The sequence below is a fragment of the Stigmatopora argus genome, chromosome 7 (genome assembly GCF_051989625.1).
Source record: "Stigmatopora argus isolate UIUO_Sarg chromosome 7, RoL_Sarg_1.0, whole genome shotgun sequence".
Lineage (NCBI taxonomy): Eukaryota > Metazoa > Chordata > Actinopteri > Syngnathiformes > Syngnathidae > Stigmatopora > Stigmatopora argus.
This window is the reverse complement of record NC_135393.1, coordinates 2,579,988-2,605,837: the sequence shown is the minus strand read 5'-3', so window position 1 is coordinate 2,605,837 and position 25,850 is coordinate 2,579,988. Positions and strand designations below refer to the sequence as shown.

At 41.8% G+C, this 25,850-nt stretch overlaps 1 protein-coding gene across 1 annotated transcript in view; it reads right to left on the bottom strand.

Annotated features, from left to right (window-relative positions):
• The window catches only part of xpnpep1 (X-prolyl aminopeptidase (aminopeptidase P) 1, soluble), a 70,034-nt gene that overhangs the window by 32,030 nt on the left and 12,154 nt on the right, over positions 1–25,850 (bottom strand). Inside the window, exons 2-9 of the mRNA XM_077606168.1 lie at positions 24,061–24,185; positions 23,662–23,725; positions 18,793–18,897; positions 18,533–18,625; positions 16,347–16,490; positions 10,062–10,157; positions 6,346–6,427; positions 5,635–5,845 (exon numbers count right to left, since the gene is read on the bottom strand). Of these exons, the coding sequence (XP_077462294.1) occupies positions 5,635–5,845; positions 6,346–6,427; positions 10,062–10,157; positions 16,347–16,490; positions 18,533–18,625; positions 18,793–18,897; positions 23,662–23,725; positions 24,061–24,177 (912 nt within the window). The 5' untranslated portion in view covers positions 24,178–24,185. The remainder of the gene's footprint in view (positions 1–5,634; positions 5,846–6,345; positions 6,428–10,061; positions 10,158–16,346; positions 16,491–18,532; positions 18,626–18,792; positions 18,898–23,661; positions 23,726–24,060; positions 24,186–25,850) is intronic.

The window sequence follows — 25,850 nt, the reverse complement described above, 5'->3', positions numbered from 1 at the left end:
GTGTGCCTTTGTCTCACTCTCTGACCAGAGTATCTGGGTAGATGAGCGCTATCAAAGAACATCACAATGCTAAGCTAACTCGCTAATATTGACTTTATGACAAATTATGGAAAAATATTTCATCAAATGATTTTTTGATGAAAATGCAGCAGCAGTACTCCAAATGTGAAACTTGACTGGAGGAACAATTAACCTACTCTGCGAAATGGAGAATTTGGGGGCACTGAAAAAGAAAAAAAAATCTTTAAGGAAACACATTGAATTTGGGTTAGCAGAAGGAGACTGTGGTTCTCAACAGGAAACAGACCAACGGTGGTGCCAGGAGCCTGGGTGCTCAACCCACATTATAAAGAAGAAGCACTACCAACGACATAAAGTGGGAACGTCCATACCAAGTGTTGCTGACCAACCAGCAGACATGAAAATAGCCGAGAGGGGGATGTGGATCCACCTTTTGCACTGTAAGAAGGTTCTCTCAGTTGAAACATTTGAGGAGACAGGTGAGATAAACTTTCTGACGTAATAAAACGAAACAGCAACCACTCAAATATTGATTGGAAAGATTATTGCTCAGCAAGCAATGCCATAAAACCATAGGGAACTCTTTTATATTGGTTTTATTGTCTCCATATGCAAAAAAAGGTGAAAGCGTTTCAATTGAGACCAAACCTTCTTACAAAGGGTTAAAATAAACGACCAGAAAAAGAGAAGCTGCGGTGGGAGGCGAAAGGAGCCACTCAACGCGAGAACGGCCTCTATGCAAACAAACCATGCGTCCCACGTTCACTATTTGAAGTAATTGCCAAATTGAGCCATGGGAGGAGCCAAGTCTCAACAGGGGGGATGATCAGTATAGTACAACAAACAATGCATGTTTCCAGAGGCCTCCAAACCAACTCTAAAAAAAATGCAGAAACTGTCTCAACTGCTGTAGACCCAATTCTCAAGGCAATAAACGACCCAAGCGTGGAACAAAGCAAACAGGGACATAGAGGACCTTTGAGGTTCTGAACATGGATTTCATCAAACTGAACCAAAGTGGCACATACAAGTACTGTCTTGTGATCATTGACGCACTTGCCAAGTGGGTTGAGATATGCCCATATAAGAAAGCTGACGCCAGGGCAGTCGCAAAAACCATATGCAAAAGGATCATTCCAAGCCATGGAATACCACGAGTCATTTGGAGTGATGGTGGTGCTCGCTTCGTGAGCCGTGTGATCCAAGCTATGGGACGGCATCTTGGAATCGACCTGAGGTATCATTGCGCCTGCCACCCCTAAAGTGCTGGACTCATTGAAAGAACCAATAGAACCGTAAGACTCAGACTGGTGGTGTAGGAGACAGGAGAAACAGAATCTCTCACTCAGTGGTTATGCAAAATGTCCAAGAAAGAACTGTGATAAATGCAAATGATCTGCGGACATCTTCTCGGTCTCCCACACAGGAGGTCCTGTCCCCAGGCAACCTGGTACTCGTTAAGGTGATAAAAAGAAAGTGCTGGTCATCACCAAGTTGGGATGGACGTCACTGTGTGATTTCGACCGCTAATTTTACCAAGTTGGCCACCACCGTTAAAGTTGATGAACGAGTGTCGGAGCTCACGACCATGATCCAGTGTGGGGGCTCAGATGTCCACCTCAAACACAAATACTGGTCAGTCTCCTCCAAAATCTTGATGCTCTATTCCCCTGGGGTGGGAGCGGCAAGAAACGCGCTGCGTCTGGAGACCATTGACTGCAGGTTCCGGGCCGGCGCGTCAGTCCGGCTGCAGCAAGGCCGAGAGGCCCGGGTAGCCGCCATGACCCGGATGATTGTCCAGGGCCGCCCTGCTCTTGACGGAGTGGCCGCCCAGCGGGGAGGTGTGTGTGCCGTGGTGGGAGACTCGTGCTGCGCCTTCATCCCTGCCGGCGCGTCCTGCTCGGTCCATGATGCCCTGCGGGCTATGAGGAACATGCAGAGCGCTGTGACCGGAGATCCGGTTCCACAACGAGAATGGCTTGACTGGTTCCTCTCGGGCTCATGGACATAGACTCTTTTGAAAGCCCTAGTTCCATTTGTAACTGTTATTGCTCTCGTGCTTCTTATCCTAATTTGTTGTTTACCGTGCTTCTCAGCTTTGATCAAACGTACCATTAATGCCACAGTCGAACGTACCATGATTGTTGAAACCCAACTAATGCTAACTCGTATACACATGGAACAATCCACACCCCAATCTGACACTGATGTCGCGCTACTGTCTGACACTGATTAATGTGTCTTTCCTATTCTGAGACATCAGACCATGAGGCGATCGTCCCAAGCAGAAGGTCGTCCCAAGCAATTTTCCCTCAACTGCGTGAAGGTTTTCGCCCCCGTCTGGTCGGTCTAAACTCCAGTTCGAAGTAATTTGTGAATACTTTCGTTCAAAAGTAGTGTTGCTAACAAACGAAGTTCCGATGTGTTTATACTCACAACAGGAGGGAATTGTAAGATAAAATGACAAAGTCGCTTGGCAATTGCTTGTTAATATTATATCAGTTTTTGTAAGTATAGAAACATTGTTGTCATAAGAAAGTTGCCCAAAGTTTGGTCGTTGTCATGGAGACTTGACACTGATTAATCAGACTTTGCCCAGAGTTTGGTCGTTGTCATGGAGACTTGACACTGATTAATCAGACTTGGCCCAAAGTTTGGTCGTTGTCATAGAAACTATACTATACTCTGTTTTCCTATATAAAGACTGACCCACTGTTCATTCGGAGAGAGAGTTGCAAGGACAACAGACTGTGAGCGGTTCACAGCTGTTCGAGCTCTCTTCCCATCCTGCAGTCTGGTAATAAACCTATTTCCTATTAAATTGATCTCACTCTTTCTTAACCTGCTCTTGAAGCTGTTTTTACAGATCTATCACAATCAATGATATGCAACTTATTGATCATTTTGATATTAGATATTTAGATATTAATGCTCTGGCATTGTCAATGCAATCAATGACAAACTCTCTCTCGCTCATGATTATAATTTTGAGAGCGAGCGAATCCGGGAGCGAGCGAATCCGGCGACGAATAATATGTACACACGCCAATAATATGCAACTTATTGATAATTTTGATATTAGATATTTAGATATTAATGCTGACATTGTCAATGCAATTACAAACGCTCTCTCATGATTATAATTTTAAAAGCGAGAGATTACCTAGTTGATCGCTTTCAACAGTTAACTCTCTCTCTCTCATGATTATAATTTTGAGAGCGAGCGAATCCGGCGAGGAATTGTCCGTTCCACGAAATGTCCGGCGACGAAATGTCCGTCGACGAAATGTCCGGCGACGAAATGTTTGTTCGACGAACTGTCCGGCGACCAAATGTCCGTTCAACCAAACGTCCGGGGACTAAGTATCCGTCGACCAAGTGTCCGTCGACGAAACGTCCGGACATGACTCTTTGTATTTCTGTCTTTTGTTTAATGGCCGGAGATCCGCTATTTTCGATATCACAAACTATGGAATTGGTAACCTGGTTCTTCAAAATTCTTGACCACATTTTCTCTACAAGGAGAGCATGCAAAGAAAGCCTGCTTATCCCCAGCAAAACTCATCTGGCCAGATACACTAGGATGGAATCCTGGGGAGATGGGAAAATCATGTCAAATCTGAACGTAGAGGACATGGAAAATGCCTATCTGATTAGAATCGTGGTGGTGGGTTTCGCACGGATTGGTGTTCAAAGAACCCTGGAATACTGTCATCCTTCACCACTTCGTGTTTTCAATATTTACGGGTTCAGTACATTGCAGTATTTTATATTACCGTATTTATTCGCATATAAGCCGCTTTTGTCGGGCAAAAAATTATGACTGAATCGAGGGTATTGGTTATATGCGCATAAAAACACAACATTCACGAAACTGCAAGTTGACGGCGCCATCGCACGATGACGTCACGCCAAAATGGCGCTGTGATGTCACGACACAATGGCGACAGTGAAATGTCTTCGTACAAAAGCATATTTGTACAAAAAAAGAAACAACAGTCATGACTTCTCATCACCATGTTCCTTGTGCGTCAAAAACCTCTCATAGAAGCTCCTCCTGCTTCCCCTACGGTGTCTCCTGAAGATTCCATTGCTGATCCGATGCCTCTTGAATCTGACAAAGAGGACTTAGACTAAAGCTCCCAATAACCAGTTGTTGTTTTTTAAATCAAGGGGAGAGGAACTATTTTCACTGTGAGTACAGTACTTGAAGTGTTTTAAATGTTTGTATATATAGATTATATTTGGATATTAATACATTAGTCTTTTCATATGCCTAAAACTGTAACATTTAATAATTACACTTCTTGATAATTGTACTTGTATTTTTGTGTAGGGACAAAAACATAGTATGGTAGTAATAATAAGGGGTCATCTTACTTTGCGGTTTTTCGCTTATCGCGGCCATGACTGGTCTATATTATCCACAAAATTCGAGGGGTTACTGTACTGCTGTTTTGGAAGAGAGTTAGCAGCGCACTATGAATTATATCAGCTGCCCAAATTGTTCGAAGGCTCTGCCAGAGTTGCTGCCGTTCAGATGCGGGAGCTGTATTAAAAGATGGATGTAGTGAGTGACCAGTCTACTGGGATCAACCGCAAGCTGTATTTAAAGCCTGACGTCTTTCGGAAGAGGGATGCCAACAACACATGGATGGGCAGTTGAGCACGAGAGGCCAGAAAATGCACAGAATTCAATGACATTGGACATTGCGCAACCGCAAAATATTACGTCTAAATCTTTGGCAACTATTTCCTAGAAGCGAATTTGTCCCAGCTCAGACCCCTCTGACTAAACTGAACTTCCACACACTTGCACTCGCGCTAGACTCACATTCATGTCGGTGTTTGTTTGTTTTTTTACAGGGAAAACACACTTATTGGAGTAGCACCACCAATTCCGTTATACGCAGCTGTGTATGATGACAATAAAGGCTTTTGATTTGATTTGATTGATTTGATTTGAATCACCACGGTTATCTTATATTGTGTCAGCTTCCTTACTTGTGGTGTCTACTGTACTTCTTTTGTGTTTTTTCTCAACCTGAGAGACATTCCATTTCCTTAAAACGGGAGTGAAAGGCCACCCCTCCCACCATTTCCCATTGTTTTCATGTCACACTATTTCCAAAGCGCTTGTAATGGTGAGGCAATGTAGTATGTGATGTTATAACTGTCTCACTTGTGCTGGACCTTGAACACAATTTTGTTGTACTTCCAATGACAAATAAACATTTTACACCACTCTATTGCGATTTAGAAAAAAGTAGCATAATGGGTTTACAAGTTTTTCTTTTTCCTTTTTTTATAAGAGGCTCTGAATATATGCTACCTGAAACTGAGATGTCTGGGAATGTTTGTTCTCACACATGCACAAGAACTTATTAAAGCTAATTAAAAGATAAGGTTAGTAATCCGAACCAACTTTACTAAACTAAAGAAAATGAGCCCTCTTAATAGCATCATGCGAAAATGTTTATTTTAATGTCACAAAAAATATCAGAATAATAATGTACAACTTTTGTATATCCTCAGGTGTGTTTAAAACTGCATTTTTGAAAAGTACAATGCCATACATTTTCCTTTTGTGCACAAACACGGGCATACTCTCACCTTGGGGATGACCTGCGTGAGAGCACAACTGGCTTTCTCACAGATCCACACTTTTTCTTTTGGGGCAAGCATGGCACAGGTGGCCTGCAGCTCAGTGTCGACCAATTCATATGGGAACGTCTGAATGTGAAGTTCTGGGTTGGTAAGCGAGTCCAGCTGCAGATGGTCTCTCAGTGCTGAGTCAGTTAGGCGTTTTATGTCAACAAAAAGCCTGCAAAGAGGTTCAGGTAACAAAGGGAATTACAATTAGATAATGCCATTATCTCATATCGCACACTTACTAAAACACAAACACACTGACTGAATAAAATCCAATTACAATTATGATCCGTCTTATGCAAAAAAATAAATGAACTAGGAGCACTTTGGCAGAGCAGACCTCCATCTAAACAACCAAATTCAAAGGGATACCATATTTTATAACCTTGGTGTCCTCTCTTCATCTCTTATCGCTAACCCTGCAAATTTCAGATGTATAGGCTAGTGATCATGAAATTACTATTCTGACCTTTGTTACCTTTGACCTCATTACTCCCCTAAATTAAAAACATTTTCTGTTTCATATTACAAATGTATCATGCAAGCCAGCCCTTTATTCATTAATTAAACTCTAACATCGAGACGAACAGATAAACAATCAGTATACCAAATACATAATATCAGCCTATGTAGGTTTCACCTATTGGCGGAGGTAATAAAAATCATTCCAACCTTATTGTGTTCATCCCCACAATGGTATATGCAAAGAAGACAGGGTTATACTCAATATCTGCACCACGGAGGTTGAAAAGCCCTGTGTAAGATAAGAACACCACCATAAAAACTTAGTCTTTGGAAATTACCGTATTTTCACGACTACAAAGCGCACTTAAAAGTCTTAAATTTTCTCCAAAATAGACAGGGCGCCTTATAATCCAGTGCCCCTTATATATGGACCAATATTAAAATTGTTATCACGATAAAGTAAAATAAATCAGTCGATAGGGTACACCATCCTCTACAGGTCTCGCAATTACGGTAAGAAGCCTGCGACTTCATTTTCCCCCGTGCGCGGTTCATGCTGGGATATGTAGTTCTTTTGTCAATACACCCAGTATGACGGCGAGCACACTAATTAGGTGCTCGCCGTCATTCCGGGTGGATTGACAAAAGAAGTCCAGCCGCTAAATTGGCGTCAACTGAGGATTCAAAGCTAGACTGCGAACTATATATATATATATATATATATATATATATATATATATATATATATATATATATATATATATATATATATATATATATATATATATATATATATATATATATGTATATATATATATATATATAAATGTGTGTGTGTGTCTGTCTCTGTGTCTGTGTGTGTCTGTGTGTGTCTGTGTGTGTCTGTGTGTGTCTCTGTGTGTGTCTGTGTGTGTCTGTGTGTGTCGGTGTGTGTCGGTGTGTGTCTGTGTGTGTCTGTGTGTCTGTGTGTCTGTGTGTGTCTGTGTGTGTCTGTGTGTCTGTGTGTGTCTGTGTGTGTCGGTGTGTGTCTGTGTGTGTCTGTGTGTGTCTGTGTGTGTCTGTGTGTGTCGGTGTGTGTCGGTGTGTGTCGGTGTGTGTGTGTGTGTGTGTGTGTGTCTGTGTGTCTGTGTGTCGGTGTGTGTCGGTGTGTGTCGGTGTGTGTCGGTGTGTGTCGGTGTGTGTCGGTGTGGGTGTGTGTGTGTGTGGGTGTGTGGGTGTGTGGGTGTGTCTGTGTCTCTGTGTCTCTGTGTGTCTGTGTGTGTGTCTGTGTGTGTGTCTGTGTGTGTCTGTGTGTCCGTGTGTCCGTGTGTCCGTGTTTCCGTGTGTCCGTGTGTCTGTGTGTCCGTGTGTCTGTGTGTCTGTGTGTCTGTGTGTCTGCGCGTCTGCGCCTCTGTGCGTCTGTCTGTGCATATTCAGATGCATTTCAGTATTCTTTCTCCTCCAAACATGAGAACCTGTGTTTCTACCAAAAAGTTCTATTTTGGTTTCATCTGACCATAACCTCTTCTGGATCATCCAAATGCTCTCTAGCGAACTGCAGACGGGCCTGGATGTGTACTGGCTTCAGCAGGGGGACATGTCTGGCAGTGCAGTCTTCAGTCCCTGGCGGCGCATTGTGTTACTGATTGTAGCCTTTGTTACAGTGGTCCCAGCTCTCTGTAGGTCATTCACTAGGTCCCCCCCGTGTGGTTCTGGGATTTTTGCTCACCGTTCTTGTTATCATTTTGACGCCACGGGGTGAGCTCTTGCATGGAGTCCCAGATCGAGGGAGATTATCAGTGGTCTTGTTTGTCTTCGATTTTCTAATAATTGCTCTCACAATTGATTTCTTTACACCAAGGGTTTAACCTATTGCAGATTAAGTCTTCCCAGCCTGGTGAAGGTCTACAATTTTGTCTCTGGTGTCCTTCGACAGCTCTTTGGTCTTGGCCATAGTGGAGTTTGCAGCGTGAGAGACTGAGGTTGTGGAGAGATGTCTTTTATACCGATAGTTAAAACAGATGCTATTAATACAGGTAAGGAGTGGAGACCTTGTTAGACCTCGTTAGAAGTTAGACCTCGTTAGAAGTTAGACCTCGTTAGAAGTTATACCTCGTTAGAAGTTATACCTCGTTAGAAGTTAGACCTCTTTGACAGCCAGAAATCTTGCTTGTTTGTAGGTGACAAAATACTTATTTTCCACTCTATTTTGGAAATAAATTATTTAAAAATCAAACAATGTGGTTTTCTCTTTTTTTCCATATTCTTTCTCTCATGGTTAAGGTTTACCCATGTTGACAATTACAGGCCTCTCTAATCTTTTCAAGGAGGAGAACTTGCACAATTGGTGGTTGACCAAATACTTATTTTCCCCACTGTAGTTGGCAGGAATAGGCTTCAGCACCACCACGGCTCTTGTGAGGATAAGCGGAATTGAAAATTAATGAATAATAAAATTATATTTAATTGAATTCGTAATTAGCATTTAATCCGGTGTCCATTCGTCCATTTATTCCGTATGGAATCTGATGACAATCAATGTAATTAACAATGAACTATTGTGAGTGCACAAACAATCAGAACTAAGAGCTCTTCAGGCGTGGTCAACAAGGTGCTCACAAGACATGAATTTGTTCACCTGTGTATCCTGGGGTCCTTGGATCGTGATCAAGTATCAAAGCTGACTTATACAGGAGATGTAACACTGCTCACGCATAAAAAATTATGTTAATGTCGTTGGTAAAGATAATTATTGCAAGGAAATCCTGTTATTATTTTTTTAATAAAATGTGTGGTATTTTTTAAAGTGTTTTTTGGGGGTGGTATTTTCTTTGTCAATGTTTTTATGTATGTTTGTGGTTAAAACCATGATAAAATAGAATAAAAGAAAATAAAAATGTATCTGACAGTTGACTTATACTTCTGAACTCACTGAAAGGCCACGCACTTTTCTGCATCTACACAAGTTTTTTTTTTGTCATTCATAGAAATAAAATAAGATATCCCTGATTGAGCAGTATAAAGCACTGATTTCCAACTCATTTATGATTAGTCACAGAAAGGTAAAACAAGCGCCTTTATAGGCTCCAGCACCCCCCGCGACCCTTGTAAGGGTTCAGAAAATGAATGAATATTAAGATTTACCTGGAATGTTCATAAAGTCGAGTTTGACGTTATTATTCATACGTGATAATATAAACCAATTATTACTCAAATATAAGGTCTGTTATACACGTCACTCTCAGCGGCATTGATTTACGTTTAATATCTTGTTTTAATTTGGTGGGATCATGTGTTTATCTGTGTATTCACTATGGCAGCTTACCTTTCCTAATGACCTAGTTCTTGTATTTCTCGCTGTTTCAGTGGTATTTTCTAGTGTCTCACTTTTGTTATTAGAAGCTAAGTCACAACGATCATCTTTATGCAATGGTTTTGTATCTTATCCTGGTGCTTCATGTTTTTGCCAGGTGTCTATTGGCTGGCCTATGAGCTCTTGCCTCCTCAATACATGTCCTTGAATTGCCTCTCGAGTTTGCCACATGCATTTGAGTCCAATTGTGTGTTCAACCCTTGTGAAAGTCTTTATAAATTGGCAGTCTTGAAATAAAAATACAGTGCATCCTGTGTAATGGCAGAGAGCTGGGTCAGGTTTGTTCCCATACATTACTGAACATAAGTTGTCTCTCATAAAATCTGGTTGAATATGTAAACTTTTATATCTAAATTTGTAGCATTTTTTAACCCGGATACCACAAGGGGAAACCCAGATATACAAGTAGTGGCATAAACATCTTGTGAAGACACTGTATTAACCTTAAGGCTGCTTTTTCTCACACAGAAAATAAAGCAATCCCTGGCATTGAAAATATATTATATGCCAACATTATTTGCATTGTATCTTTTTGAGCAATGAAAGTCATTCATATGACAGAAATACTCACATGCAATTTCATCCAGTGCTGTAGCAATGAACCATGAAATTTTTCGTTCCATCATCTTTGCACGTAACACTGAGATTTTATCTTGCCATGACATACCTAAAAACAAAATATACTGTCAATCATTTGCTATGAATTATCTTGACCTAATCTAATAATTTGACAATATTCCTGTATGTACTGCAGAGTTCCAGGAAAGGCCACCAAAACACAACAAAAACATAACTGGGTTAGTAAGGTATGAGTGTTCCCAAAATTAGCCTGGACATCTGGACAGAATACTTAGTGTACTTTATAGTTCTGGATTTTAAAAAGGGAAAATTCCATATTTCTAGACATATAGTATTGGATATGGTAAGTAGTACAGAGAGATTTGATGCTTTCTCAAACATGTGAACGGTTGAGAAAACTGCTACGGATGTGTTTTTAATGACAGAATTACCACAGAACATGACTAAAAGCTGATCTGTGGTACAGCATGGCTCAGTAGTCACATATTCGTTCCCCATTTTAAAGATTGCAAGTTCAATTCCCTGTCCTGGTGACCTTGTCTAAGTATCTTTGAGCTGAGCCCCACATTTCTCCTGATCCTGCGTCATCAGTAGGTAAAAATAAGGATAGTGTCTGAGTACCTTGAAGTTGGGAAAATGCTAGACAAGTGCAAGTCCATTTACCATTCATTCAAGCATTTTCTGAACCACTTTATCCTCACTAGGCTCGTGGGGGGTGCTATCCCAGCTGATTTCGGGCCAGAGGCAGGGGACACCCTGAATCAGTGGCCAGTCAATCGCAGGGCACAAGGAGACGGACAACCATACCCACTTGCATGTACATTAATGTGTATGTATGTATATATGTGTTAAGCAACACGCTTATTTATTTATATATTTATTCATGTATTTATTTCTTGACCTACTTATTACCTATCTATTTATGTCTAAAATGCCTTTCCTATTCCTGCATCCTCACCCTCTTGCTACTGTGACAACGTAATTTCCCGAATACGGAATGAATAAAGTTATCCAATCCAATCCAATCCACTCACACTCATACCTAGGGGCAATTTAGAGTGTCCAATCAGCCTAGCATGCATGTTTATTGGAACGTGGGAGGAAACAGGAGTAGCCGGAGAAAACCCACGCAGGCCCGGGAGAACATGCAAAATCCACACAGGTGAACCGACCTGGATTCGAACCCAGGTGAACCGAGCTATTTGGCCGATGTGCTAACCACTCAACCAGTACATTTAGCAAAAAAAATCAAATTTGCAAAAATACGCCCCTTTAAATGTGTGCAAAAAATTGTTTGAAGAGATAAATGTGGCATTTGGAAGGTCAACCAAAAGATTGTATTATGATTTTTTTATTAGGTGTGTGCAGGAGTTACGCATACATCATTATCAGTTATCAGATATTTGCTAACTGTATCATAATCTTTGCCTAAATTTGAATGCATTCATGCTTTAGACAAAGAGTCGCCATTTTTTTTTTGACACCAATGAAGGACGTTTTGTTTATTCCTATTCAAAACGAGATGTGCCGAGGCATCTTGGGAATGCTTGTGCCTTCTGTTTTGACTGTAGTGATAAGATTGTGAACGTGTTTTGAAAACTCTGACGCCCCAATTGTGTCATCCAACCCTCCTTTTTGAGATGGGACATTAATAGGTGCCTCCGAATGTAATAAAAATAGACAAAAGAAAAGAAAGGGCAGAAGGCTGTTGAGCAGCCCTCAACGTCCATCCTCCTTGCAAATGAAAATCTAAAAGGGTGTCTTTCCTCTTTCTTTATAAAAGCTTTTGTGGATGCCTAACAGCAAAACTGACCGTGTACCTATAATTACAGTGGTACCTCATCATACGACCGCTCGTCATACAAAATTCTCGTCTTACGGCGGAAATTTTGATCGAATAATTTGCCCGTAATGCAAAATTTTGTGATGCAACCAAGCCAGGTCTTTTTTGCATATCTTTCGTGTATAACAATATCTACGAGCACGGAACGATCAATTCAGACGAGTTTCTCCTAAGACCAGGAAACGCACGACGCGCATGCAAAAAGAGGGCTTTCTGGGTAATGAAGTATACTTGTGTGCACAACACCCATAGGCAATGGCAACCTTTCTCAGAATAAAACTTCATTACCCACAATCAATACGTGGGTAAGCTCAACTATTGTATTTCCTGTTATTCTTTCTAAGGAAAGAAGCTCCCGCGATCGTTCTTTAAAGACTATTTCTCGTTGACAAGTGGTCGTGCGTTATCCTATTGTGAGGACATTTGTGTGCATCATTTTGGGAATATTTTGAAGGCAATACAACAGCAAACAGTCCATCGATAGCGAACGTGAGGGTGGAGGCGTGGCAAACCCCCAACCCGGAAAACGAAGGTAACAAGAGATTACAACAAAATTAGAATTCAGTTCAGAGGGCTGGAACGAATTAATTTGTTTTCCATTCATTTCAATGGAAAACGTCCGCTCGAGTTACGAGAATCTCGTCATACGAGCTCAGTTCCGGAACGGATTAAGCTCGTATCTCGAAGTACCACTGTATATATATTATATAAAGTATGTATTAGAATTTATGCAAACTTTAAAGTAAATTTCGAGTTACAACTATATGTTGAATTCCGGGCCAAGCTTTATTTACACTGGCCATCATTTAGCATCCATGTAATACAAAATGTTTTTCATTTTTCATAGCATTATGATATATCTTGAGAGGATACTGTCAATCAGGTCATCTAATCCATAAAAAAAATCAAAATTAAAACCTCAACGACAAGGAATAAATAACAGGTAAGACAAACATATCTAGTTCTTCCTGTCAAAACATCACCCAAAAATAAAATCTGGGCCCTTAGCCCCATAGCACCAAGTATCTTTTGCAGACAATACAGTCAAACGAATACCTATCACACCATTTTTTTCATAGTCTCAAATAAAAAGCCAGGTATGCAACTGCAGCTGGGTCTGCAGTCTGTACTTCACCATATTCTTCTACATCTTCATCTTGCTCCGCTTTTTCTGAGGTTCGGATTGCGGGGGCAGCAACTTCGGTAAGGAAGCCCAGACTTTCCTGTTCCCGGCCACTTCACCCAGCTTTTCTGGGAGGATCCCAAGGTGTTCCTGGGGCAGCCGGGAGACAATCTCCCCAGCGTGCCTGGAAAACCTCACCAGGGAAGCGTCCAGGTATTTCACCACATTAATCAACCAAAACCCCAAGAGGAAAAAATAGACAACAGAAGGGCTTTGTCCTTTTATTGTTCCTAAGCAATTATTTGTTCCACTTGTAAGATAAACTGATATGGTTAAGTGTTTGGTAAGAAATGACCTGACCTGATCAGCAGGAGATGATAGTCCTATGGAAGAGACTCATTTCACAGATGACATATATTCAAAGTAGGATCCCATTTTCTGCTTGATTTATTCAAATTTTTTACATACAAACCATACAAAACGTTATCAGTAACATTCCAATCTTGCCGTGTAGAGAATCAAAGACAGTGGTTCCTCTACATACAAAATTAATTGGTTCCAGGAGTGGTTTCATAACTTGAATTTTTTTGTAAAAAGCATATTTTACAATTTTGCATAAATCATTCCATGATCTTTAATACTATTTCCTAAACCTTTTAAAAAATTTAAAAAAACTACTGTGATTGTTCACGGCGGTAGCTGTCTTTTATCTGAAAATAGAGCTTTCTGAGCAGCTGGGAACCTCTATGAGGGTGGTTTTTTATCAGAACTGCGAGCCCTGTGCGCTTAGTTGAAAACAGAGCTTTCTCGGCGAACTGGACGGCAAAGCGCCTCAGTGAAGGAGGATTTTTTTTCAGAAATGCGAGCTCTGGGCGACGTTACGGCGGACGCTGTAGTCTTAAACCGAAAATAGAGCTTACTCAGCGGACTGCAGGAGCCTCGTGGTCGCGTAGCTGACGGTGGAATTTCCAGAAATGTTTAAACGTGCAAGCTCCGGGCGACGTTACGGCGGACGCGGTGGTCCTAAACCGACAATAGGGCCCTTTGGACGGCTAAGACTGTAATGTATTATTATGTAAATATAATCCATATGTATATCAAAAATTTGTAAATGCCTTAAATAGTTCCTCTCCGTGTGATATAAATCCCAAGAAACTGGGAGTTTTAGTCCAAGTCTTCTTTGTCAGAATCGAGGGGCATCGGATCAATGATGGAATCTTCAGTGGGCGCCGTAGGTGCAGCAGGAGGAATTTATGCGATAGGTTTTCGGCAAACAAGGAACATGGTCATGGAGAGTTGTGACTGCTGTTTCTTTTTTGTACAAATATCTTTGCACAGTCCAGTAGAAAGAGGACCTTCAAGGGCAGCCCCCTTTCAGCGAGGTACAGCTACGCGTTCGGAATGAAACAGTTTAAGAACCAGTCCTTTGTGCGGGATTAAAGCATGAGGGTGGTCGAACTTGTAAATTAAAGCTTTTACCATGAAGCCAGCAGCATTCCCATACATAATGAGCGTCAGGCGATCCTTGTGAACCTTCAACTCTGCCCCTTTCAGTTCAACTTTGAATAAGAATGTCCGGGAAGGCATCCTCTTCCAAAAAAGGCCAGTCTCATCCATGTTATAAACCTGCTCCGGAAGATAACCATCCTCTTAAATTATGTTAGGGAACTCTTCGTCGATGTATCATTTCACTGCCTCTTGGTTTGCGAAGGAGGCCTCCACTCACAGCGAAACACTTTGTAGACCATGCCACTTCTTAAAATGTTCAAACCACCCCTTGCTTGCAATAAAACCACGAGGATCACTAGCGGCACTGGTACTAGGCTGAGGTTCATCTTCATTGTCTTCATCAGGGGCTAAGCTATTGCATACGGTCTTGGCTTTGGTTCTAATCATGTTCTATGGTGAAATTTTGCTTTTTTTGGCGCTGAGTGCCACCCAACTCAGCAACTCACATTTTTGATTTGGAAACTTAATATTAAAAAAATGCACTGTACTGAAGTGGTGAAGTGGTGAAGGATGACAGTATTTCTTATCTAGAAACATTTGTAAGTAGAGGAACCATTGTATGTCGTAAATATGCAAAGGTATATTTATTTTTTCGGGCGGAGGGGAGAGAATTTAAGCTTTCTTTAAATTGAGTTTCAATTTCAACGACAAGGTGTTGAAAATGTTCAATGATGTTTGTCTTTCTAGAAGGTCCTATAAACAAGGTACCGTATTTTCACGAATATATGGCGCATCGCATTTAAAGGCGCAATGTCAGTAACGAGTGCTATTTCTGTATTTGACACACACAGGACGCACCGCTTTTAAAGACGCAGCCAGGCATGGCAAAACATACACCAGCTTAAACATACGGACACACGCTAAAAACACGTTTTTAAAAAGGCAACGGAAGCAAAACGGTTGTACTTTATTTAGCCATTTTACAATGTACTCACATCATCATCACCCACAAATCCATCAAAGTCCTCATTTTCTGTGTCCGAATTGAACAATTGTCCAAATGAGTCATCGAACACACTGAGTTTTATACATTCGTCCAGGCAGCCACAATCCATTTGCAAATAGTAGCTAGCGTAACTATCCCGGCGCTGCCTGCCACCGTTCGTAAAGCTGTGTTGATGCCGATGTCCAGCATAGCTAGCGTAACTAGCCCGGCACTGCCTGCCACCCTTCGTAAAGCTGTGTTGATGCCGATGTCCAGCGTAGCTAGCGTAACTAGCCCAGCGCTGCCTGCCACCCTTCGTGAAGCTGTGTTGATGCCGATGTCCAGCGGTTATCAAGCATCTGTTGTTAGTGCCTTTAACAACCGTGCAAGCAGACACGTTCGTCCAGGCGGCCACAATCCATTCACAAATAGTAGCTAGCGCAACTAGCCCGACGCTTTAGTTAAGCCTCCGGGAATGACGGCAAGCTCAGAGTTCATTTTCGTGACTTGGTTTTTCACCGCTGCTTTGGGGGGGGCTTACAAACCAAACCAAAATTGTTTTGCAATAAACACATGCCCACACTATATACGGGTACCTATTAGGGGCGTGCCTTTAGCGTCTGACCACATCCACGTCCGCCTTCTCTCTATATAAGAAGTGTGTCGGCAAGAAGTATTCTCAGTCAGGCTTTAAAGCTTACACATGGCGCTCCGCATTATAAGGCGCCCGTCTATTTTGGAGAAAATGTAAGACTTTTTAGTGCGCCATATAGTTGTGAAAATACGGTATGTATCCATGTGCCCATCACCATTTTGGTTGAAGAGCTTTCCTAGTGGAAGAACACAGTTTTAACAGTCATGTGTGCGTTGTACAAACCAGTGTAGTCCAATCCCAAACTACGAAGTTGCGTGCTGGGTCGTTGTGGACGGTCACTCCATACTACGTCAATGAGATTGTCGTGCACAGTTATGAGAGAGTGACCAGCACTCGCCAGTGCCTTAGACATGGCTTTCCACTGATCTGACATGGAACAAAAGCAGGAAAAAGAATTAGATATTTAACATATTCAGGTTAACCAAAAGATAAAAACACAGTTACGGTTAGTAGTACAAGAAAATGTGTTGCTGCCATGAATGCAATAGTTTCGCGCTCACCTGTGACTACTATTAATACTACACTTTTAACTTCTCCCGTGAGGGGTCAATTATTTATTCATTTATCTTTGTCTTCCATACCGTGCATCCTCGTAAGGGTTGCGGGGGGTGCTGGAGCCTATACCAGCTGACTTCGGGCGAAAGGAAGACTACACGCTAGTTTGATCGCCAGTCAGCCGAAGGGCACACAGAGAGATAGACGAACATTAGCACTCACAATCTTACCACCACCAGTGGGAATCGAGCGGCGCCTGCCCACACCAAAGACAGGTGAGTGAACCTCTACACCGTCAAGTGCCCCTATGAGAGGTCACCACAGCAAATCTGATTTTTTCCACATCACCCAATTCCATCATCTTCTCTGACACCAGCCACTTTCATGTCCTCTCTGACTACATCCATATATCTTTTCCTAGGTCAACATCGAGCTGTATTCCCAGGCAGTTCGACATTCAAGGCTAATTTATACTGTTTGCAGCTCTGACAAGATTGGCTGCCTGAAACACTAGAAATTCTCAAGCATACTAAATCAATCTGACAAATTCACGGCTTGCATAAACTTCGACATCGTTGTAGATGTACCGTATTTACTTGCATATAAGCCGGCCCTGCAAATAAGCCGCCCCATTAAAATTGCCTTAAAATCATTGAATTTTACAATTTTCGCGTATAAGCCGTTGCTGATTCACAATTTTCTCCTTCATATTCAGGGTTTTAATAGGGAGTACAAATGTGTGACTTTGAAGGGAAAATCTTAGGAAAAATCATCACACATTGTATTTGTGAGATACTGTATTTAGCAGAAGCACATTATTAGGCTCCAGGCCATCTCATTTAATGAACCGCTTTATGCTCAGTAGGGCAAAGGGGTGCTGGAGCCTGAAGCTAACTTCGGGCCACAGGCAGGGGACACCCTGAATTGGTGGTCAGCGGATCGCAGGGCACAAGGAGACAAACATTCATGCTCATACTCATACCTAGGGGCAATTTAGAGTGTCCAATCAGCCTATCATGCATGTCTTTGGAATGTGGGAGGAAACCGGAGTACACGGAGAAAACCCAAGCAGGTGGACCGACCTGGATTTGAACCAGGTCCCCCACTGTGAGGCTGACACGCTAACCACTCAGCCGCCGGGCCGCCCTGGTCAAGATCAAAAGGAATTAATGTATCTAGTAATGGTTGATGTTTTACTGCAAAACAGAAAATAACCAACAACTGGTAAATGTTAATTTGCCGACATCTACTGGTGAAAAAGAACAAAGCAAGTCTTGGGCGCATATAAGCCATGCCCTTGATTCAGTCATAATTTTTTGGTTACAAATACGGCTTAAATTCGAGAAAATACAGTAAGCACAGGCTCGATGCAGAAGTCTATTTTTTTCCGGACAGCACGGCCTTACGGCATGATTTTGACACAACCCCCCATGCTGGAAAGGAAGTTTAGCACCGATACAAAATAACGATTCCTGTTTCCTTTTGAAACAAAGAACTGTTGTCATCGAGGACAGCAAAGTCTGGCCATACTATATTTTCATGAACAGCATTTACTTTTTCATGAACTTGCAATGTCGTCATGCAGAAAAAATGGAAAACTCATAAGATATTGAAAATGGTATTTATTTCGTGATAAAACAATGAAAAATAAAGGTTTACCCTTAAACTTTGTATATTCACTAGTGTGGTGGGATGTACATATGTACATATCACTTGCATGTTTTATGTGTAAATCTTGCACCGTATCACCTGATTACGCAACGCTATGCCTTTATCCTGGCTTGTGACTGGCACACGAGAGAAATTAGCAATGCTTAAGTTAGCTAAGGCTAATCACACTACTTGTGCTACCATGAAGCTGCATTTCCTCTGACCGCTGGAAATTTTCAAATGTAAAATGAAACTACAAATACCTGCAGCAATGATCCAAGGGTCAACCCCCACTTTGGAGTTCTCTGGCAAAACACTAATCAGCCAATCCTCTTGAGAAGGTGTCTCCTTCAGTCCTGCATCACAATAACAGTAACATTAAAATTAATTTAGGCATAACATTCACCTGGTTTTAACTGACAAATTCCAAGATGTTCACATTATTTTCTTTATGCAAATATTGATAACTGCAATCACTATTTAATATTGCTATTTTTGTCAAGTACTTGAAGGTGTAACTTGCCCAGCTTCATAAGGGTCCAGTTATTGTCCATCTGTTGGGTGGCCTGAAGGAAATAACGCCCATCAGTCCACATGGCAGCGTGCTGCTCTGTAACGATGGCTGTACCTGCACATCACAATACTTGCTAATGAGTCAAAATATAATAAAGGCCAGGATGGTGCAGTATAAACAATAAATTATGTAGCTATAACATGAATCACCAACATTATAGTTTTCATTCGTTTGTTCGTTCTGTCGGTCCTTTGTTTGTTCATTCCTTCATTCATTCATTCAGTAATTCATTCATTCATACCGTCCATCCTTGCAAGAGTTGCGGAGGTTGCTGGAGCCTATCCGAAAGTCAGACTACACCCTAGACTGGTCACCAGTCAGCCATAGGGCAAACAGAGAGACAAACACAGAGCTCCCAACTACCCCGGAATTTCCAGTTTACCTGGAAATGCAACGCAAAATCCGGGACCCCGGACAGACTCCCTTAAGTCCGGAAATCAAAAGAAATTGTCACTTACATTTTTTTTATGCAACCATTTCGGAAAAGTACCAAATTTCCAATTTAAATGCCTCGAAATTCACACTCATCCAAGTTACACGTTCTGACAAATGATTCGTCTTGTGCGACTTCAGCATGACAATCGATTCGAAATCGATTGCATAGGGAGCATCGATCGCTTTAACATTTTCGTTTTTGTTTTTTTCATTAGGGAAGTAAATATTATTAAGGCTGACCAAACCACCAACCATTTGTTTTGAAACAAATCATAATTTCCAGGGTTGTTCTAAAGCAGGGGTCTCAAACTTGCGGCCCGCGGGCCAACTGCGGCCCTCGGGACGATAATTTGCGGCCCCCGTCTTAATATGAAAGATTAATGTTCGTGCGGCCCGCAAAATTGATATGAATGACACTTGTGTTCGGAGCAATGTTCCCTCCAATCTGCGCGCGTGCGCAATTGCGCACTACTCTCGTCTTCTCTGCGCAGTAGCAATCATATGGCGCGCAGTAAAAAAAAAAAAAATCGATTTCTTTTTTTTTTTAATTTTTTTTTTTTTACCCCTTTCCCCATGATGGCGCCGTTTAAGTGGCAGCCAGTGGCAGTAGCTCTGTCCACTCATGTTTTTCGTGTTTTACAGCATGTTTTACATGAAAAATTAGAGGGAACATTGACATGCACCTGCTTGTGGCAGGTGTGATACTGGTGTGCCCATAGCGAGCAATGATGATGTCGTGACCGGATGATTCGCCTAAAGACGTTTTGCCGACGGACGTTTGACAGACGGACAGGTCGTACTAGTATTTGTTAGTTTAATGATTAAATACAAATACTAGTATTTGTATTTAATCATTAAACACAAATACTAGTATTTGTATTTAATCATTAAACGCTGTTTTCAGCTGGATTTGACCGAATTTGAGAGCATTTTGAGCCGTTTGGCGAATGGACGTCTATAGACGTTTTTTTGCCTCCATCGCGATATCATCCAGTATTTGTAGTTAATCATTAAATGCTGTTTTAGGATGGATTTGACCCGATTGCTGTCATTTTACGGCTCGGTTCTGCTACATCTGCCTGCCCAAGAGTGCTTATTCCCGGACTGCCATGCCCGCCCAAGAGTGCTTATTCCCGGGCTGCCATTGATGGTAGACGAACATTGATTTTTACTATAATTTGGACAACACCGGCGGCGGGCCGGATTAAAAATCCTAACGGGCCGTATATGGCCCCCGGGCCGAGGTTGAAAAACTTGTACACACACGATCCGGCGGGGCGAGCGTTCGAATCCCGTTTCGGCCAAACCTCCGTTCGGCCGAATGAACGTTCTGTGGAACGTCCATTCGGCGACCTGCCCGCCTGTCAAACGTCCGTCGGCGAAACGTCTTTAGGCGAATCATCCGAGTACCAATGATGTCGCTCACACTGGTACTCAGTGCGCTCAGGGAGGTTGTCTTTCTGCTCAGACCAACAAAAAATTAGAGGGAACTTTGGTTCGGAGCTGAATGAACCAATCACGGTGAGGTATACGGCTCTGGAGGGCGGGACATCGGCCGGGCTGTCCAGTGCCTCACTCACTCATTCATTCCTCCAATCAGCTGGGCGGAGGAGAAGCCGTGAGGCCGATCACTCTGCTCGGCGCGCACACTCCGCTGCTCTCAGCATAGAACTGAATGAGGCGCTATGATCCGTGATCCAGCCTGTGTCAGTGTCTGTAGCCATCTCCGCGATTGAAATGGAGAGCGAAAGTGCACATGCGCCACAAACCCGCGCGACTGAATGTGAAAGATCAACCCGAGACTCATTCCAAGTGGAAAAACATATTACAGAGCCCCAGAGATGTCTCTTTCAAAGCCTGCCGTGAAGAGAAAGGTCGGTGATGAGCACAGACAGTTTCAAGAAAAGTGGGGAGTGCAATATTTCTTTGTTGAACACAGGGGCACCCCGACGTGTCTCATTTACACTGAAAAAGTTGCGGTGCACAAGGAATACCATTTGAAACGTAATTGTACTACGAGACATGCTGAGGAGTACGAAAAATACCAGGGAGATGAGAGAGCCAACCAGGTTGCCAGTCTTAAAACACGTCTTCTGAGGCAACAGGATTTCTTCAAGAAGGCTACCAAAGACAGTAATGCAGCAGTCAAAGCTAGCTACGCCGTTTGTGAGTTGATTGATCCTGTGCTAAGTGATCCCAAATGGCTCATGGACTTGGCTTTTCTTGTTGATATCACACATGAGCTTAATGTACTGAACAAGAAGCTACAAGGCCAGGGGCAACTTGTCAGTGCTGCCTATGACAACGTGAGAGCATTCTGCACTAAACTTGTGTTATGGAAAGCCCAGCTCTCTCAGACAAACCTTTGCCATTTCCCAGCATGCAAGGCTCTCGTGGATGCAGGCACACCATTCAGTGGTGAGAAGTATGTGTGGGCCATTTCGAAGCTACAGGAGGAATTTGATCACAGATTTGCAGACTTCAAGACACACAAAGCCACATTTCAAATTTTTGCGGACCCCTTCTCCTTTGATGTGCAAGATGCCCCTCCTGAGCTTCAAATGGAGCTCATTGACCTGCAGTGCAACTCTGCACTCAAAGCCAAGTTCAGGGAGGTGAGTGGAGAAGCAGACAAGCTTGGGCAATTTTTGAGAGAGTTGTCCCCCAGCTTCCCTGAACTTTCCCGAAGGTTCAAGCGGACCATGTGCCTTTTTGGGAGCACATACTTGTGTGAGAAGCTCTTCTCCACCTTGAACTTCAATAAGTCCAAGTACTGGTCCAGACTTACTGATGAGCATCTTCAAGCTCTACTGAGGGTCTCCACTGCTTCCTCCCTCAAGCCAAATGTGACTATGTGAGAAGAAGCGCTGCCAGGTCTCTAGCAGCAAGGAGTAGGCAAGAGAAGCCGTGTTCAGAATATTTCATGTTCAATGTTCCATTCAAGTTCAGAAAGTTAAAGGTTAAAGAGCTGTTAATACAGACATTTGAAACGGAATAAAAATAATTCATTTTCTCTACTTAGCCAGCCAGTGTATATCTACTGTATGCTCATTAGTATTATTTGGTTTTGTATTACTGATTGATTTATTTTTTATTCATCTTTAAGTTAATTTATTTAATTCATTATTTTTTGTTAAAAAATAAAGATATTTGATAACGTTGGAATGTTTTATCAGTGCTTTTCTTGTGGAAATCCTGATGCGGCCCAGACTCGGCCTCTAGCGGCCCCCAGGTAAATTGAGTTTGAGACCCCTGTTCTAAAGGAAGTTCAAGTAGTAGTGCACAGCACATAGCAATATGCCTCCTCGGAATAAGCGCAAAATGGATCGCAATTAGGATGAAACTTTTAAGAAATCGAGACTATTAGCGAATTAACTTAACATCACGTTCGTTGATATCACTGGGACACCTCATCTACACAGATGCTCCAGTCAGAGAGTGAGACAAAGGCACATAAATGATTTATCAGTTTCCTTTTTATGAGTTTCAAGCAATTGACAGTGCATGATATTCTTCTCCACGATTGAATCATAGTCAACTTTTTCCAAACATTGAAAAACTCTGCTGAAGACATTCGCGGTACTCCATACAAAACTACAACTCTAGGACCCCAAGCTATCTGCCTAAGTGCCTCAACAACATAGCAAGAAACACTTTAGTACCCTGAGCTGCCCACTTAACCTGAACGAAAAGAAACAATATAACCTGCCTTTTAATGAAAACACAACAGGAAAACAGGAAATTTATAACACAGACACTTGCAGAACTTTTTTGCTTCTTATTCGACGAAATATCCCATGTCCGTCTCCAAACGGACCGACATTTGCACATTGCACAACATGCAAGTGCGGGTAAGGGACCACCTTAAAAACCTATGTTAATGTTGTGGAAATTAGAATTTGCCAATAAATGATCAACAATTATACTTTGTTCACTTTTATACTTGTTTTCATTATTCTGTACTTCAATAGTTTGCAAAAACACAATATTTCAATTGATGTAAAAACATGATCATAACACTTTGATTTAAATTGTCTTACGCTTATTTTTGTTTACATTTTATATCGAATTTGCGTGAATTCATTTACCCAGGAAATACTCCGGAAATGGGACAAGGGTACTCCTGAAATGGTGTCGACGGAGGTTGGCAGCTCTGCAAACAACCAATCGCATTCACAATTATACCACCACCAAGCGGTAATCGATCTCACGCTTGCCCCCACTGAAGTCAAGCAAGTGAACCACTACAAGCTCAGGTGGCCTGATAGTATATTGTAAAAGGTTCAGTCATAATCAGTTGAATCATTTAGTGTTGTGCTTTGACATTAGAAGGCAGAAACAGTATGTGATCCAAAAATCAAAATCCACATTTAGAAAAGGTACCTGCTGAGCCGTTGAAACCACAAATAAACTCCCGTCTGCAGTCACATGGTGCAATGTATTCACTCTTAAAGATAAAAAGAAATGTGTTAATTACTAGCAATCGTGGGCAAGATATCTTTCTCCTTTACACCTTTAAAACTTGGTCCAACACACTTGACACACACACGCACACATAAATATATATAGATACAGTTGTGGTCAAAAGTTTACATATACCTGTGAAGAACATAATGTCATGGCTCTCTTGAGTTTCCAGTTATATCTACAACTCTGATTTTTCTCTGATAGAGTGATTGGAACAGATACTTCTTTGTCACAAAATACATTCAATCCCATAGATAGATAGATAGATAAATAGATAATATATAGAGAAACAAAATGAATTAAGAATTTTTTTACCTGATGGGCATCACCAGAAGGTATAATATAAGCTTGAAGAGGTTCAGAGACGTATTTACAACTTTTCATCACCTGGCGAAGATGCCGGAGCAGCTCTCCTGTGATCTTTGGAGACATGCTTATTTCTGAATGAAAAATAATAACAGAACGTGACAGTTAGCAGGAATAGAGTAGCACAACATTCACCTGAAACATCTATGGATGTTTGTAAAGTATACAAGCAAAATAATTAGCTTAAAGAATAGGAACTTAAAAATCATTATTTTTAGAACTCGAAACACCGACATTACCAGACATTTGGGACCACATGAAAACATCAGATGACTGGAGGAAAGATGGTCGTCTAATAATGTGGCGCTTACAGGACACACCTCAATCTTTAACCCCTGTAAAATGCTGACTAAACAACAGGAGTCTTCAGTCTTGAAAGTAGTACACTCACTGGAGTTTTCATTAGGGATAGTATGTCCTGCACTATTCTCCTATCATAACTACTCTATGATACCCACTATGTAACTTTTTGAAGAATAGTTTTTTTTTTAAATATTTCCTAATTCAACCCGTATTTGGATTTTTCATCTTTAAACTCCTATGGGTTTTCTCAAAATACTTGTTTTAATCTTTACATTGTGTATTGCATTTTGAATTTGTAGTTATGCACAACTACATTGCACCACAAGAAATCTTTCTTTTTTTTCCAATAAAAAAGTATTGCAAATGATGAATTGATTCTGTTTTGTGGCTGAGTCCGTGTTCAGGTAATAAACAAAAAAAATATGGAGCTATGGGCTGAAGTTCAAGAGAGAGAATGTCCCAGACAGACAAACCATCTGTTACGTCCACGGTAGACGTCGAGGCGAGGTAGGAGGGATTAGGACCCAGTCGCGGGGAAGCAGGTGAGGACGAGGCAAAATGTGCTCATGACCAAAACTTTGATAACTTAGGAGGGACCTTACAAAATAACAAGGACTTGGGAAACGAAACATGAAACCAAACCGGACTAGGGAAAACACGTGGAATCGAGGATTGGATTGGATTGAATAACTTTATTAATCCCGTATTCGGGAAATTTCATTGTGACAGTAGCATAGGGTGATTAGACAGAACAACAAAGCAAAAGCACAAAGTACAAAGCTGTAAAACACGAAAAACAAATAAGAGTGGACAGAGCGACTGCCACTGGCTTCCGCGTGACGGCGCCATCTTGGACAAGGTAACGTGGATGCATGGTAAGGAAGGGAATTTAAGCAGACGATCCAACAATGACATTAAACTCAGTGGGGTTTAAATAGACCCACCAGGGACTAATTTCGATTCACACGTAGCTGCGCGAACACAACGGCAAGGCAGGAGGGACAAACAAGAGTCGGGAAAACCATTAGCAGGCTACTCCTAACACCATCATTGCACTCACATTTATATTAATGGAAAATTCATTCATCAAGATGATCCAACGTTCAATATTTTTAGAATGGGTGAAAGCTAGTGCAACTTGGGAAAATCGACAGATTCAATCTGAAGAAGAATACACACATAACTTGTGTATATCAAAATGGAGCTCCATGGATGGCTAATTGACGTGGTGGAGCGAAGTAGAAGTTTAATTTCCCGGCCAGTCGGGCGACAATTCAGTGGCCCCCTACCCACGGCATCAGCCGGGGCTTCGACGAGCCGTGCCTGCGACGTCGGCCAGTGATCCGGCAGCGAGGTCTACCCCGGAACAGGAAGAGACAAGTTTTTGGGAAGATGCTGGACATTTTTATTCAAAAACGAACTGAAAATGCCAGGCT